This window comes from Myotis myotis, unplaced genomic scaffold, assembly GCF_014108235.1.
Source record: "Myotis myotis isolate mMyoMyo1 unplaced genomic scaffold, mMyoMyo1.p scaffold_m19_p_17, whole genome shotgun sequence".
NCBI classification, from domain to species: Eukaryota; Metazoa; Chordata; class Mammalia; order Chiroptera; family Vespertilionidae; genus Myotis; species Myotis myotis.
The window spans coordinates 15,399,217-15,416,798 of record NW_023416321.1 but is presented as its reverse complement, the minus strand read 5'-3'; the positions used below and the strand labels follow the sequence as shown (position 1 = coordinate 15,416,798).

The window sequence follows — 17,582 nt, the reverse complement described above, 5'->3', positions numbered from 1 at the left end:
CCATTGGCCGGCTGCAATGAGGTCATCTTAGGGCGGAGGCCGCGGCGGCGCGGGGGCGTGGCTCTGCGGACGCAGGCACGTCCGAGCCGCGGCACCCGGAGCCGGGGAGGCTGCGGGCTGGGTCTGCGGCGACGCCTTTGGTAGTGGCCCCGCCGGCGGCTGGAGGTGAGCGGGGATGGCGCGGCAGGGAGCGGCCTCCAAGGGGCACCGGGAACCCTAACATCCGCTTCACTTGTCCAAGGAAGTAGCAGGGATCCGAGGTCTCTGAAAGGAAATGGGGTTCACCTCTCTTCGGGCGCCCCTTCTGTGGGCAGAAGAACCGGAGGTTCACTCCCCTTTGGAGGCCCTGATCCCTGCCGCCACTTAAGGGGTCGGCGGAGGAACTGAAGGTTATTGGAATGGCCGAAAAATTGGGGGGAGACTTCTTAAATGGGGTCCCAATGGGAGAATTTCTCCCTTCTAGTCCCTCCTCCGGGAGGTAGGTGTGCCGATGCTCGCTGGGTGGACAGGAACGAAGCAGGTGAATCCAAATACCTCGTTAGGAGGCGAGGACCGGGTGACAGCGGCAGTGCGCGGGGACGCCTTGTTTGGATTAACCTTGTGCAGCAGAATTCCTATTTCTTTATAATTTGTTTTGTGACACACACCACGACAACCACCGCCACCACCACCACTACTCCCCCGCATCCCCTAATCGCTTTGGCCAGCTTGGTTTTCTGTTTGGTTCGTCGGAGAGATGCATTTAGGGAGATTTGTAATCGTTAAAAAACAGTGGGGAGGCAACTCATTGGAGGCTGTCATGATTGGCAGCCCCTGAACTATGCTGATCAGGCATAATATTATGTGTTTAGAGATTGTGGACTCTGTCCCATAATTAGGAGCGAGGTGTGTTGGGGGGCGGGGTGGTGGTGGTATAAAGTCAAGCTACATCATCTCTTGAAAAATCCTTGCTTGTATCCGAGTGTGTTGTTCTGCTGCTTTGAACATCAAAGGCACAAAGGCTTGTCATTCAAATTTTTCAAGATGTCTCCCAGCCTTCCCCGAGAGCAACTCTTCCTTCCATGCCAGTTTCACCTATCATTATGGATGCGCTCATGATACTAAAAATACCTTATGTTTTTTCGAGCTTAGATACTGCACCATCTGTGCCTCACAATAGCTGATTGAGAATAAATAATTGCAGTTTCAGGACCACTGATAGCGCCACTGGTCGTTATTACCAGGCAGTGATAAGACAACCCTAAAATCAAACCTTTATGGAGGCGCGCAGGAGAAGCTTTAACAGATGGAACAATGTAGTTCATCTTGAAGGTGGGGATAAGAAACAGAAGGCTTCCGAGGTGGAAAGCTTATTCTCTGTGGCTTGATAAAACTGCTTTGTCATTATCAATGCATTCCTGCCATGCTTGACTTGATATTGAGCTTAATAAGCAAGCTGGTCCCTTTTTTTTTTTAAGATAATGATTATGTAGTTAGATTCTGTAGTGAGAAGATGGTGCTTTCTGAGGAATTTGGAAGGTTAAACCCTTTAAGGTAGTCATAACTTGAGGGTAAGGCTGGCAGTTTGGCTCTTAGAAATGGGCAGTAGCCCTAGCCAGGTGGCTCAGTTGGTTGAAACACCATCTGTACACCAAATGGTGGTTTGATTCCTGATCAGAACACTTACATAGGTTTAGGGTTTAATCCCCCGTCAGGGTAAGTGGGTCTGGGAGGCAACTGATCAATGTTTTTCTCTCCCTCTCCCTTCCTCTCTCTAAAATCAATGAAAAACATATTCCCCGGGGGAGAATAAAAAAAAGAAGAAGAAGAAATGGGCAGTACAGTTTAGAAAATGGTGAGGTCTCTTCTGTTTCCTGACACAAGTGGAAACCAAGATAGAGCAGTGTGGATGTCACTGCCTCAGAATGTTGTGCCCAGGGTATTAAAAAGCTGTCTGGGTTCCCCAGTTCCTATTTTTAATATGGACACATTCTTATGTATTGAGATGTCCCAAAATATTGTCATCCGATCCTGATGTTGACTGCAAAGGAAGAGACTTTTCATCAGGCACTCTGTGGGAGAGGATTCAGTGGCAGCCTTTGCAATTTCTCCTTTCCATCTTTCTAAGGAGGATGTCAAAACAGTTGTTAAAGACCTGTCAGCACAAGGTGAAAGACATGGAATGCAAAACGGAAGAGCCTTACTGAGTGCTGTTTGTTCTTAGCCCTCTTAGTAATTTCCAAGGTCATGCAGTTTTCCCTTTTTGCCTTAGGTTGGAGAGAAATCCCGGTACTCAGTGGATGTCCTTTCTGCCGCCATGGGGGAGCTTTTCCGGAGTGAGGAGATGACGCTGGCCCAGCTTTTCCTACAGTCAGAAGCTGCTTATTGTTGTGTCAGCGAATTAGGAGAACTCGGAAAGGTTCAGTTTCGTGATGTAAGTAATTGTGGGGCTGCTTCTTGATTACCACTGAACTGTCATTTTCTGGTCATGGCCAATTGCTTTATGATGAATGTTTTGCTTTTTATTTGCAAAAATAACATGACAGCACGCTTACTGTTGACACTTTTTTGAGTTGTCTTTCTAGAGGTGAGATTGTCGTGGGCCAATCCTTTCATGTTTTTATTGGTTCCCCTTTGAGAATAATCCTAAGCATTCTCAAGGTAATTGCTTGGGATGCAAATGGAGGACAGCAAATTAACATGTTCAGGACTTCCACTTTACTTTTGGGCTTCTTAACACCCATAGCAGGATCTTAAAAATATTTTCATAGCTTTTCCATACAGCAGGTCATATGTATTATAAGATCTGAAGCATGCAGTTAGGGATATATAGTATATAAGTAAACATATACTGAATACCTATTAAGCTGAAGCATTATGCTGGGAAGTTGGAGAAGATATCAAAAGAAAATGGACAATCCTAGCCAGTTTGGCTCAGTGGATAAAGCGTCAGCCTGTGGACTGAAGGGTCCCGGGTTAGATTTGGGTAGGACACATGCCTGGGTTGTGGGCTTGATCCCCAGTGGGGGGCGTGCAGGAGGCAGCCGATCAATGATTCGCTCTCATCATTGGTGTTTCTATCTCTCTCTCTCCCTCTCCCTTCTTCTCTGATATCAATAAAAATATATTTTTAAAAAAGAAAAGAAAATGGATAGCCCTGGCCAGTGTGGCTCAGTTGGTTGGAGCATCGTCCCATGCTTCAGAAAGTCCCAAGTTCAATTCCCAGTCAGGACACATACCTAGATTGCAAGGTTGTTCTCCAGAGGGGCCTCATATAGGAGACAACCAATCGATGTGTTTTTCTCACATCAATGTTTCTCTCTCTCTCTCTTCCATCTTCCCTCTCTAACAAAAGAAAAAAATCAATAAAAGCAAAATGGACAGTATAAGCGTATACTAGTAAAAAGTATGCCCTATGGTGCTTACAGTCTGATATTTGCCGCTGAAAGGAGGGGGGAGTAAACAATTCCCTATTAGGCAATCTCAAAGGTCCATGTACCTCTCATTGACAACATTCATTATAGTTGTGATTTTACATTCATCAGTGCAAGTAGTTGATTAAAGTCTTCATCTGCTACTCTGATCTAAGTACCATGAAGACAGAGACAGTGATTATCTTATCCTTAGTGCCCACATAGAAGATAATCAATATTTGTTGGAATGGATGGATAAAGAGGAGTAATCAGAAAGGTGTGGGATTATCAATACTGACTTCCTGGAATTGGCAAGCTTTCAGGAAGTTCTCAGTCTGAGCTGAAACTGCACAAATACAACCCAGTGATAGTCTTATTCCTTATTTTCTTTGAACCTTTGTATACCATCTCTTTTGGAGTGTTCTTTTACCTTTCTGAGGCTCTTCCACCGGCCTCTCTTTTATCTTCTCCACCTCTGCCCTCAGTGTCAGTGTTTCCCAAGCTCTCTGCTCTCTGGATAAGCCTGTCCACAACGACATCTTCCTTTACCACCGTTTTTTCGGTGATCTCATCCATTCTCAAAATTTTCATCTTTATTCAGTGAGTCCCAAATCTATATCTCTGGCCTTGACTTCCCAAATACCTTCCCTGAATATACAAATTTCTAAGCTTGTTGTCATCTCTGCTAATACGTCTCAAGCTAATACGTGTAAATCCCAACACCTTTCCTTTTTCTTCATCCTCACTTCCTAAACTTGAGCTAATGCATTGATATTCTTCCAGTTTTTTAGTCTTAAAACCTAAATCAAACCTAACTCACCCTTAATTTGCAATTCTTCATCTGGTCCTATATAGTATCTCCCTTTCTAATACCCATTTGGGTTCATTCAGCATTCTTAACTTTTACTTATGTATTTCAGTCATACAAAAAATTATGGGGAATAATATAATGAATACCTATGTAATTTATATTGTCTACTTCAGGGGTAAGCATTCCACATATAATTGAAGGTTCCTGCCTCTCCTTCCTCCCTGAGTTTCATTTCTCTCCCCTCCTCCCTAGAGGTTACTTTGTATAGTGACTTTTGCCCTTACCTGTGTTTTTTTCTTTATTTTTATTATTGTTGACAGTATTATTCCCATATGTTTTTATTTTTTACTTTTGCTATGTTTGTATGAATCACCAAGTAATATATAGTATAATTTTGTATGGTATCATATTGTATGTATCTTTCAGCAGGTATTTTTTAAATTTAACATTTGTGAGATTTGACCATGTTGGTACAGGAGGCCCTAGTTCATTTATTTAAATTGCTATATAGTTATTGTAAAAATATATAATTTATCATTTTTTCCTTCTAATGATTGCAGTTCTTTGCTATTACAAGTTGCAATGAAGAGTCTTGCCTGTGTCTCCTGGCATGCATCTTTTATAGTTTCTCCAGGGGAGTGGTTCTCAAACATTTTGGTCTAAAGACCTCTTTACACTCTTAAATTAAATAAAATTGAGAACCCTAGCGGGCTTTTATGTGAGTTACAACTATTTATACTTATTAAATTGGAAATTAAAGCTGAGAAATGTTTTAAATATTTATTAACTCATTAAAAAATTATAAACCCACTACATGTTATAATAGCATATTTGTGAAAAATAGCTATATTTTCCAAAACAAACAAAAAATAATGAGAAGAATGGTATTGCTTTTACATTTTTGAAAATCTTTTAGTGCCTGAATTAATAGAAGATAGCTGGCTTCTCATTTGCCTCTGCAGTCAGTCTGCTGTGATGTATGTCATGAGACTCTGGAAAAAGTCACTGAAATATTCATGAGACAATGAGAATGAAAAAGGCAAATAATGTCTTACTGTTACTGCGAAAATGGTGTTGATCACATGGACCTGCTGCTACTCCAGGGATGATAAGTGGGAGGGGCATTGCTGAGTGTAGTGTGCATCTCTAGCTGGAGGATGCCAGAGTGTGTGCATGTGCCTGTGCATGCTCCCATGGCTGGTTGAGAGTTCCTGTCCTGCCACAGTGTCAGGAACAATGTCAACACCTCTGTACTCAAAGAAATTCACCAACACAATGGGTGCGAAGTGGTATCTTATTGTTGTTTTAGTTTGCATTTTCAGTATTAGGACATTTGATATCTTTTTATCTGTTTATTGGACAGAATGGGTTTCATTTTCCATGAGCGTCTGTCCATATCCCCTGCCTGTTTACTAATGGTTTGCTGGCCTTTGGCTTGTTAACTTGTAGGATTTATAAAAGTTCTTCACGTCTTCTGGAATCTAATCTTTTTCTACTCCTTTCCTAATAAATTCTTCTAGGCTGTCGCTTATCTTTTCCCTTCGTTTATGGTGATACAAAAAGTTTATTTTTCTTTTTTGCTTATTGGTGTGTTTTTGCCTAAATTTCTTATTTTGAAAAATTTCAAGCCTGAATACTTCTATGTTGATTCACCAGTTGTTAACATTTTGTCACATTTGATATAGTCTTTTTCACTTTACCTTTAGAGAGTAAGCTGTTTCTTCTTCTCAAATCCTTATCCTTTTGTTTCTTTTTCTCATTTCACCATACACATTGGGACCTTCAGTAACATGTTGAAGAAGAGAAACAGCAAGCTAATACTGGTTAGGGCTGTGCTTAGCTGAGTGTAACAAAAAGCCCAAATGATAGGGGTGTACTTTTCTCATGTAACATGAAGCCCAGCTCCACACTGTCATCATTCTGTATCTCTGTTTGACCATCCTTGAACATTTGGCTTTTGTACTTACAGATAGCCCCATAGCTCCACGCATATCATTGAAGGAAGTGCAAGGAGAAAGGAGAGGTACATATTTCTTTCCCAGAAATTCTCAGTAGAATTTTAAAATTTATTATTGGTGCCAGGATTATGGCATACACTAGCTGCAAAGAAATCTGGGAAATGTGTTTTTTTAACTGAGCATTTGCTGCCCTGAACAAAATTGGGATTTTTGTTACTAAGGAAAGAGGGCAAAATGCTAAGTATCCATTAAATGACATTCTTGTCTTGCTCCTGACTTTAAGGGGAATCTTTTTAATGTTTCACAATTTTTTTAAATCTTTACCTGAGGGCATGCTTTTATTGATTTTAGAGAGAGAAACATTGATGTGAGAATGAAACATCCATCGGTTGCCTCCTGCATGCGCCCCCACCAGGGATCGAACCCACAACCTGGGTATGTACCCTGACCAGGAATCAATCCTGAGACCTTTCAGTGTACAGGGCAATGCTACAACCAACTGAGCCACAACCAACTGAGCCACACAAGCCAGGGCTAATGTTTCACAATTTAAATAAGATGTTTACTCTTACATATTTTGAAAATTCTATTAATTAGATTATGCACATTCTTTCAATTTCTGATTTTCTAAAGTTATTGTTACAAATGGTTGTGGAATTTTATTGAATGCCTTTTCATCTATTGGTGTTACTATGTTTCTTCTGCTCAATCTATTAATTTGGTGAATTACATGTCCAGGTTATTTTTCTACTATTTTTTAATAGCTTTATTGAGATATAATTCACCTACCATATTATTTTTTCATTTAAAGTGTGTAATTCAGTGATTTTTAGTATGTTCACAGAGCTGTACAACCATCACCACAATTAATTTTAGAACATTTTCATTACTCCAACAAGAAACCTTGCACCCATTCGCAGTCACTCCCCAACTCCTCTCCCTCCACAGCCCTTGGCAACCACTAATGTACTTTCTGTTTCTGTGGATTTGCCTATCTGGACATTTCATGTGAATGAAATTATACAACATATCTTTTGGGACTGGCTTCTTTCACTTAGAATAATGTTTTCAAGGTTCATCTGTGTTGTAACATGTATCTGTACTTTTCTGTCTTTTTGCACTTTTTCTTTGATATGAAAATATGCAACATATTTTCAACAAACAAATGAGTAGTTTCAATATAAGAAGTAGTTGATATCTTCTATCAACTCTGTAAAGATACCACTCTCGGTTTTAGAGAGATATTGAGTAAGACATGTTCCCTCACTCAACTTGTTCAAAATTTTGTATGTTCTTTCATCTATTCCTTCTCTCTTTCCTATTCTTCAATTCCTTACTGTCTAACACAATCATAATGATAATTTACATTTTTAATAGATACCATGTTGAGCATTTTGTATTATTATTGCAGGCATTTCTCACAACAACTCTGCACAGTAGAACCTACTTTTGGTTCGTGGAGCCTACCATTCTCATTTTACAGAATAAGAACCTGTGGCATAGATGAAAATAAATACCTGAAGGACATACAAATTAGTTCCCAGCATTGTCTGATTCCACTGCCTGTTTTCTTTTTAATTGAGATATACCAAACAAGTCACCCTTTTACAGTATATATGATCCAATGGTTTTTAGTGTATTCACAAAACCATCATCACTGTCTAATCCTAGAACCTTTGATTACCTCCAAAAGAAACCTTGTACCCATTAGAAGTCACTCCTTTTCCCCGTAGCCCTTGGCAACCACTTAATCTGCCTTTTTTGGTGAATTTCCCTATTCTGGGCATTATGTAGGGTGGGACAAAAGTAGGTTTACAGTTGTTCGTTTGGAAAACAATACAATAATTAATAAGTAATAATATAAGAATAAACTGTGTTTCAGGTACTCACAACTGTAAACCTACTTTGTCCCACCCTGTATATAAAGGAATTATGTAGTTTGTTTTTCCTTCTTTTGGATATATAACTAGCTGTGGAATTGCTGGGTCATATGGTAATTCTATGTTTAACTTTCTGAGGAACCTCCAGACTTCTCTCCACAGCAACCACACCATTTTACACTCACACCAGCAATGTATGAGGGTTCTAATTTCTTCACATCCTCACAAGTTATTTTCTGTTAAAAAAATTTTATAGCCATCCTAATGGGTGTGAAGTGGTATTCTCACAGTGTTTTTGTTGTTTAATATTTTTATTGATTTCAGAGAGGAAGGGAGAGGAGAGAGAGATAGAAACATCAATGATGAGAGAGACTTGACTGGAATCAAACCTGGGACCCTTCAGTCTGCAGGTCTACGCTCTATCCACTGAGCCAAACCAGCTAGGGCTGTAGTTACCTGTTTGTTATTCTTATATTTATGTATGCCTTCTCTCAGTCTTATAAACATTTTGGCCATTTTGGTTTTTCAAATAACCAGCTGCTAAGAAAAATAATAAAATAAAATACTAATTAAAAAAAACACCCAGCTTTTGATCTGGGGCATCTTCTCTAGGACTTGTTTTGTTCTCCTTTTTGTTGTTTTCTACATTCTATTATCTTTTTTTAATGTCTTGAATTTGAACATTAATTTTTAGTCTTTTCTGTTATATGCAATTAAAGTTATACATTTTCCTTTAAATACCACTTTAGCTGCATGCTACAAAGTTTGATCTTTAGCATTTTCATTATTATTTCATAAATTATTTAAATTGCTTCATATATGTCAGTCATTAAATACTAATTTTTTTACTATTATTAAGATCTTTTATAGGGAATTATTGCCATCGTTTACAAATAAATCCTTAAACTTATACATAAGCTGCAATTTTGTGATGGAAGGATTATTCTAATGAATGAAGTATTGCATCAAGATTCACATATTACTTATTAAGGACAAGAGTTAGCAGAAATGGTTCTTTTATAGGCAATTAGTAGGCTTTTCCCAGACCATTGTAAACAACTACTCAGCTTGCAAATGTGAAGCAATATTGTCTTTAAACATACATTTGTGTCACTCATTAAGCACAATTTACTTAAATGAAATAACATAATTTGGTTTTCTTTTGTAGTTATTTGAGGAGGAGAAAGCCATGTGTTAGTTCATCTGTAGCATCAATTGAACTGGACTTTTTCAGTTGCTTAGAAAAATGAAAATCACTTCTCATTATATTAAATACAAAATAAGTATAACACTGTTTCATGGCAAACATGATTGTTGTAAGTTTTACTCTTTCAAATGTGGGCATGACTGAATACATTTGGAACTAGTCATATCACCATTCAAATCAGCAAGTTAGAAACAAACAAAAAATCATTTTGCTTTCTTCTTTGAGTCATGAATTACTTAGAACTATTTTAGAATTTCCAGATATCATAAGTTGTATTTCTTATGTGACTTTCTAATTTAATTGCATTATAATCAAAGAACATTGTCTGTATAGTACCAGTTTTTTACTGAGACTTGCTGTATGATCTATTTTGTGGTCAGTTTTGTAAATGAATTATTGAAGAGAAAACTGTTGGATGAAGGGATTAGATGTGTACATGTCTCTGTGTATGTATTCGATTAAGCCAATTATGTTGTTCAAATTTTCTCTATCCTTATTTAGTAGATTTGATGTATCAGTAATAGAAAAGTTACACTAAAATTTCCCACTACATAGACAGGCTTGTCAGTTTCTCCTTGTACTTCTGTTCATTTTTGTTTGAAATATTGTTAGGATGCCTTGTCCGAAACAGGTTGTGGGTGGCCGTAGTTGAACTTTGCCTTCGATTATGAAACCAGTAGTTCACTTCATGTTTATTGAAGTGGAAATTTCTGAATGAGAAGCCGAAGTACTGCCTGCTCGGTGAAAAACAAACAATTTATTAGGGACCCACAAGTTTAGAATTGTGCACCTTCATGGGAATTTTTCTTATCATTATGTAGCATTTCTCTTAATCTCTAATAATGCTTTTTGCTGTAGATTCCTTCTAATATAATAATACCAATAATTTCCTTACTAGTTTCTCTGTCATCGGTCTCTCTCTTACACTTCATTCTTCACACACAATATTATTCTTCAAAACAGTAAATTTTTTAAAAGTATATTTAAAAAGTCAGATCATTTGGTCTGTCTTGTATATATATGTATTCTTATATATTTAATGATTTTATGGAGAAAGGAAGGGAAAGGGATAGAGAAATAGAAACATTGATGGGAGAGAAACATCAATCATGCTTCCTTCATGCCCTCTATTGGGGATCGAGCCCAAAGCCCGGGCATGTGTCCTGACGGGTAATCGAACCTGTGACCTCTTGGTTCAACCACTGAGCCACACCGGCTGGGCATGTCATGGTCTTCCTCCTTCCATTTTGTGTATTTCTGCTTGGTGAACTTGGCTTCATTCCCCATCAGCCCAGCTCAAGTGGTTACCTTTGCACATTTTTTTTCTTTATCTCCTAGGTCAGTGGTTCTCAACCTTCTGGCCCTTTAAATACAGTTCCTCACGTTGTGACCCAACCATAAAATTATCTTCGTTGCTACTTCATAACTGTAATGTTGCTACTGTTATGAATCGTAATGTAAATATCTGATATGCAGGATGGTCTTAGGTGACCCCTGTGAAAGGGTCATTCGACCGCCAAAGGGGTCACGACCCACTGGTTGAGAACTGCTGTCCTAGGTGGAACTAGTGTTCTTCCCTACACACACATCTTTTTTATGGAGGTAAAATTTGTATTCAGTGAAATGCAAAGACCTTAAAAGTACAGGTTGATGATGTTGGTAAATTTATACACCTTTGTAAGTACCACCCTAGGTAAGACAATATTTGCAGCAGCCCAGAAAGTTACCTTGTGCTCACTTCTGGTCAACCCCCACCCTCCCTTAGATAACCACTGTTTTGGTTTCCAGCATCATCGATTAGTTTCGCCTTTTCTTGAACTTCATGTAAATATAGTCATACTTTCAAACTCTTTGGTCTTACTTTTTTTCCTCAGCCTAATGTTTTTTAGATTTATCTGGTTTTGTGGATAGCTATAGGTGATTCTTTTTTACTGCTGAGTAATATTCCATTGTATGAATATACCACAATGTCTTTATCCATTCTCCTATTGATGGACATTTGGATCATTGCTAGTTTGGAGCTATTATGCAAGAGCTGCTATGAACAGTCTTGTACAGTCTCTGTCAATGTGTTTTCATCTTCTTACACAAATACCTAGTAGTAGATGCTCAGACATGTGGTGGGTAGGAATGTTTAATTGTATAAGAAACTGCCAACAATATTTTACTTACTTTTTAATAGCATTTGTCACAACAAAGTATATTTATTATACATGAAATTGAGCTCCTAAAAGTTAGGACGTATTTTATTCTTTATATTTACACAAGTGCCTAATACAGTGTATGGCACATATTTGGTGCTTGCTCCATAAACATCGAAGAAGGAACTATAGTAGTTCTTTATTTCTATTACTTTTATGGAATTTATCACATGCTATCTTATTGGTTATGTTCATGTTTTCTCTCTACTAGATTGCAAGTTTCTTAATCTGTAGGAACTTTTGTTTTATTCTTGTTTTATGTTTCACATTGCTTTGAAAATTACTTTAGTGAATGAACCAGCCTGTCACTTAGAAGGTGAAGAACCAGGAACAGAAGAACAAGAGAAGTTTGCCTCTGTTTCTTCTGATTGGGAAGAAGGAGAGAGGGAAAGCCGGCAGAGCAGCTATTATATTAGTGGGCCCACTATTTGGCGGTGGCGGCGGAGGGGGTTCACTGAGACTTGTGGCCTAGGAAGAGCATTTTGTACTCTAATATGCCTCCATTTCAATATGTTGCAGAGCAAGGGAGCGGTTTTTATCTTTAGTTGGTGCAGCTGGCTCCCAAGTGGGTCAGTAGACCGTTTTTATTAGTGTTGCATCATGCATTGACATACTAGGCTTTGACTTTGCAGGATGTGCTGCTTGTGAAACAGAGGAAATAGGCGCAGTGTTTGAATATTTGGTATTGTGTTCTTATTTTGCAGTTAAATCCAGATGTGAATGTTTTCCAGCGGAAATTTGTGAATGAAGTTAGAAGATGTGAAGAAATGGATCGAAAGCTTCGTATGTGCATTTTGGTCTTGATGGTGTTCCTATAATGAGTCATTTATCTTAAATTAGAGACACCAGTGCTCTTAATAAAGGGAGGAAACCCTACAGGAGAAAAAGAAAGGAGGAAAAATCTTGTGATCCTGGTGTTAAGATGAATTTCTGGTATACAAGTAGATTTTGTAGTGTTTGGGCCTGGTGATGCTTAATGGAAACCTTGTGTGAGATGACAAAGCTGTAAGCTGAAAACACTGCTTTTGTGTGTGTGTGTGGGAAGGGTTTTATAGCAGAACTAGTGGCCCGGTGCACGAAATTCATGCGGGGGAGAGGGGTGTCCCTCAGCCTGGCCTGCACCCTCTCCAATCTGGGACCCCTCAGGGGATATCTGACTGCCAGTTTAGGCCCATAGGGATCGGGCCTAAACTGGCAGTTGGACATCCCTCTTGTAATCCAGGACTGCTGGCTTCTAACCACTCATCTGCCTGCCTGCTTGATCATCCCTAACCACTCTGCCTGCCTGCCTGCTCGCCCACAACTGCCCCGCCACACCCACCCCCCGCCGGCCTGCTTGCCCCAACAGCACCCCCTCACGCCAGCCTGCTCGCCCCCACCTGCCCCCCCCCCCCCCCGCTTGCCGGCCTGCTCGCCCCCAACTGCCCTTCCCTCCTGGCCTGATCGCCCCTAACCTCCTCTGCCTGGGCCCCACTTTGTCTGGAATGACATCTGGAAGGTTTCCCAGAAGGTCTCCTGGTCTAATTAGCATATTACCCTTTTATTAGTATAGATTACATTATAGAATTCTGAGGGATGGAACCCAAACCACCATCAATTTTAGATGTCAGCATAGCCACCTTTTAATCTGTGCTATTTATGTATGAGGGAAGAAACTAACACTTAAGGCTCTATTGAGAGTTAGGGTGTTCATATGCTTTCTTTCATTCATTTCTTACAACATCCCTTCAAAATGGGTGTTAACCTCATTTAATAAGTGAGGAAACCAAAGATCAGAGAGGTTAAGTGACATGGTCCAAGAATGTAAGTGGCCGTGATGGAATCAGTATTTGAATTCAGGTTGTTCTGTCTGGTTCTAAAACCCAAGATCTTGCTAGAATACTATGCCAGCTCTCAGTTAGCTGATAGGTGAATTTGGTTCCCATCCTAAAAAACAAAGTCAGTAGTTGTCACCTGAAACACTTTTCTTTTCTGGTGTCTTGGAGCCTTATTCTGCCTCTTGCTTATTTGTTTTGTTTCCTTTAAATGTAATGAAACCCTGTTGATCTGGAGTTGTCTCACTAGTGTGTCAGTTGTCAAATAGTCTATTGAGTTGGCTCTTCCATAGCTCTGCTCTGCCTGCTCGCAGTACTTGTGATGAGGACATCATACTCTGGGGCAGCAGTCACAGGGTTGCAGAGCTGAAGCAGGTTGGACTAGTTTGAAGACCAGAAGAGGAAATGAAGACAGGAGTGGAATGATAACCCTCTTTGGGGAAGCTGTGCTTTAGAGATTGTGTGATAGGAGGACGAGGAATGTAGAGAAAAAAGGATTTACATGTTCTGCTTCTTTTGTATAAAAGTATCTTTCTTAGAATGAAGCTTTTTAGCCAGGCTTGGCATCTCTTTCCACGCCTCCACACCCACCCCCCTCCCAAATATTGGCAATTCCAGGCATATGCTATACATGAATGTTTTGATTCTGTCATTTTAGGATTTGTTGAGAAAGAGATAAGAAAAGCTAATATCCCAATTATGGACACTGGCGAAAATCCAGAGGTGCCCTTCCCCCGGGACATGATTGACTTAGAGGTAAACAATTCTGAGGATGCCAAATAAGTGTCTTGCTGTTTAAATGTAGAAATTTCTGAGTGGATAGAGAGTAGAGTAATTCTAGCTGTCCTTGTCAGCATTATTTATTGATGTAAGTTTCTTGTAGCTGGAATTAAAATGAAGCTTCCTTTTTATGGCCTAGAACAGCATGTTGAACAGTATCATGTGCCACTAAATAAATGTTTATTGGCTTATTGAAACTATATTGGATTAATGTCAATTTATCTACTAATTTATTAATCTCATCATCTAAATAAATGAATAGCCAATGGATTTCAATATTTATTTTATCCATCTGAAGTCTCCTGAGAATTCAACCAAGGCTATAATAGAATATATAAACAAAGACGATTTTAAACAAAAATTTTAATGAAGAAAATTGCCCTGATAAAATCACATATTTGCAGGGTAGATATAAGATATCTGTCATAGTAGCTAGAGTTCTGTTGGATAGATGAATTCATGTCTTTCAGAGCAAGCTCATTAAGCTTAGTTTGAGTTAATATTTTGATTTCTTTTTTATAGGCTAATTTTGAGAAGATTGAAAATGAACTGAAGGAAATCAACACCAACCAGGAAGCTCTGAAGAGAAACTTCCTGGAACTGACTGAATTAAAATTTATACTTCGCAAAACTCAGCAGTTTTTCGATGAGGTCAGACTATTATTTCTTTTAGTATTTGAGCAGCTGATGTTACACCTGCACAAGTGGGCCATATTTTTATTCCAGTAATTATTTTAATTTGCTAGTTTGAAAGCAATACCATCTTCACACCCTGTTTTAGTTGAAGAACTGTCAGATTATGTTCCATTTTTCATGCAGTACATAGCCAGACATAATTTTGTATATTTTTGCATTTTCTGTAATTTTTCATCTCAAGATGGGGAAAGGAACCCTACAATAGTTGTATTAACATAGTTAGCTAAAATTTTTACATTATATTTTAAGGTAAGTAAATGTTCAAGGTTAAAGTCAAAGCAACAAGAAACATTCAGTTACATGTGAAATTATAACAAAGGTTTAATCTCCAAACCTTTTGTCATCAAATTTTAATTTTATTTCTATGTTTGCCCATCAACCTTCAAGCACACTTTTAACTACTTTAGATAGCACATATCACACTTTAATTTTTTTTTTAAATACTATATGGAAATATTGGTAGGATGCTTGTTTGAAATTCCTGGATTTTCATATAAATTCAACTGCATTACCAGGTAGGGAAAAATGTTACTAAGTTCCTGGATTAGAAATGTAGGTAACTAAGTTGCCAGCAGCTTGCTGAGGTGACCCCGTGGAAAGGATTTGGAGCAAGGCTTTCAGAAAGCTTCCTTCTCCTAGTTAAACCTGGGAAGGAGTCTTAGCTTTCAGCCTGGACGTGATTTTTCTGATGGCTTAAAATATGGGTCATTCTCTCTTTTTTAATTTAATATTTTTATTAATTTTTAGAGAGAGAGGGAGGGAAGGAGAGAGGAAGAGAAAATCGATGTGAGAGCGAAACATTCATTGGCTGCCTCCTGCATGCCCCCTACCAGGGATCAAGCCTGAAACAGGGCATGTGCCCTCACCAGAAATCGAACCTGCACGGGGACAATGCCCAACCAACTGAGCCACACTGGCCAGGCTGGATAATTCTCTTTTTACAGGTGTTTTTGCCACCTGCTTAGCAACATAAGACACTTCAGAGATTGTTCTGGTCACCGTTCAATGTGCCTTCCCATAAAGTTCTTTATTTCCTTTGCTCAAAACCAACTTTCTTGTGTGGCAAAACTTTTGAAAAATAGAAGGCCCAATTTAGTTAGTATCTGCTCTTGTTCTCAGTTCCACTTTTAATTTCTGTGTTTTGGAGAAAGAACAACTTCCCACTGTTCTTATACTAGAATAGGGGTTCTCCAACCAGCAGCATCAGCCTTGCCTGGGAACTTGTCAGAATGCAAATTACCAGTCTGAAAGTGGTCGTAGCAATCTGTTTTCAAGGATCATCAGAAGGCAGGCTAGCTTGAGAACCACTGGGCTAGAGAAAGTCAGCTGAAGATGTGACACATTCCTCAATAGCTAAGGCTTTGACTTAGAGAAGCCATGCTAATTAAAAAGATCTGCTGGGGCGAGGGGAAAGGGGAAAGGTCTTATGAATTTAATTGCCTGGTCCTCCTAAGGATTAGAATCTGGCCGTATTTATCAAGAGAGGTTCGGTGTGAATATTCAGCTTGCTCACTGAGCTGAGAGTTTTGAGGCCACTGATAAGTTCTTTCACTAGTCCGCAATTATATCGTCGCAATTATCGTGTGGGACAGTGTGATTAACTCATGACAAGTGTTTCAGGCCTTTTGCAACAGGCATGACCACTTAGGCATATGGTTTTAATGAACACGTAATCTGGAATTCCAGTATGCTCACTGCCTACACATTGTATTTATCTTCATTAATTCACAGAACATTGATAAACCACCTACTCTTTGTGAGACAATAAGATGAGTAAGGCCTGGTCCCTATGCTCAAGGAGCGTATCCGTAGTTATGAGGAAACATCCCGAACACAGTGCCTCCAGTGCTCCCGTGTGTGCTTCTCTAACTGTGTTCAAGCTGCTTCCCACAGATGCAATATAAACCTGGTCTCAGGATCAAAGCTCAGCTACTTTTAGCATCATTTAGGACTTAATTCCCCCCCCCCCTCTTTTTTCCTTTTGATATAGTCTTTTGTTTACTGCTCAGATGTTGCTGAAAAGTATGAAATGTCTTTCATAACCCCCCAAATTTAAGAATTGAAATGGGCTTCTTAGTCATTCTGGGAGAAATTCTGAATAAAGATTGACAAATGGACTCCCTTAAGGGAAATAGTTATTCAAACTTTAATGTTATAATTTTTAAAAATAGTAAAAATATAAAAAGGAACTACTTGGGAAAATGACATAAGATTTTAAAATCATAAGTTATGGATTTTGGAATTTGTTTGTGCTTAATAAGTCTAAACATGATATGCCCATGCTGAGAAGGCAGGCTTAAATCTTCATGACCTTCATGCCCAATCTATGGTGAGTTGTTCACTTTTGAACACAAGGCCTTGACTATGAGAGGTTCTTCCACTGCTTTCGTTATCAGTCCCTCTCATTCTTAGCACCCTCACCACAGTGCAGGAAATCTGGCAAGAACCACTCTGCCTTTTCTCTCCAACTGCACCGTCCGTGCCTTGCCTGCTCTTGCCACTAGCTCGTAACCTCAGCCAGGTCCCTTTCAATAGCCCTTGCCCTGCTGCCACTAAACAGCAACCTCAGGTGTCCAGGCCATGACAGGAAACCAGACCTCACAGAGTAAGCGCATGTGCACGTGGGAGGGCACACTTTAAAGAATGCAAAAGATAAGGAAACTTGAGACCCTCAAATCTTGGAAACATAGATTTTTTCATGAGATTATCTTCCATGCCTACAGCTAGAAGGTTTGCAAATGGCCTAAAACACTACCAATTTCAAAGCCTTCTTTTTGGTGAATATGATTAATGATTTGTAATAATGAGTTAGCAGAAAATGGCTAAATCAGAGAATGATTCTT

General features: G+C 39.2%; 1 protein-coding gene across 11 annotated transcripts in view; it reads left to right on the top strand.

The window, feature by feature from the left end:
- Window positions 1–17,582, top strand: part of ATP6V0A1 (ATPase H+ transporting V0 subunit a1) — a 62,537-nt gene that overhangs the window by 2,829 nt on the left and 42,126 nt on the right. For 4 of the 11 annotated variants that reach the window (XR_004972767.1, XR_004972766.1, XM_036339752.1 and 1 more), the window contains exons 1-5: window positions 15–165; window positions 2,252–2,413; window positions 12,154–12,232; window positions 13,922–14,019; window positions 14,566–14,694. Coding sequence is in view for 9 of the 11 variants with exons in the window: in XM_036339752.1 (XP_036195645.1) it covers window positions 2,297–2,413; window positions 12,154–12,232; window positions 13,922–14,019; window positions 14,566–14,694 (423 nt within the window). In the remaining 2 variants the exon portion in view is untranslated. Of the gene's footprint in view, window positions 1–14; window positions 166–2,251; window positions 2,414–12,153; window positions 12,233–13,921; window positions 14,020–14,565; window positions 14,695–17,582 lie in introns of those variants that run through there. The other 7 variants (XM_036339753.1, XM_036339750.1, XM_036339749.1 and 4 more) reach the window with 4 other exon arrangements.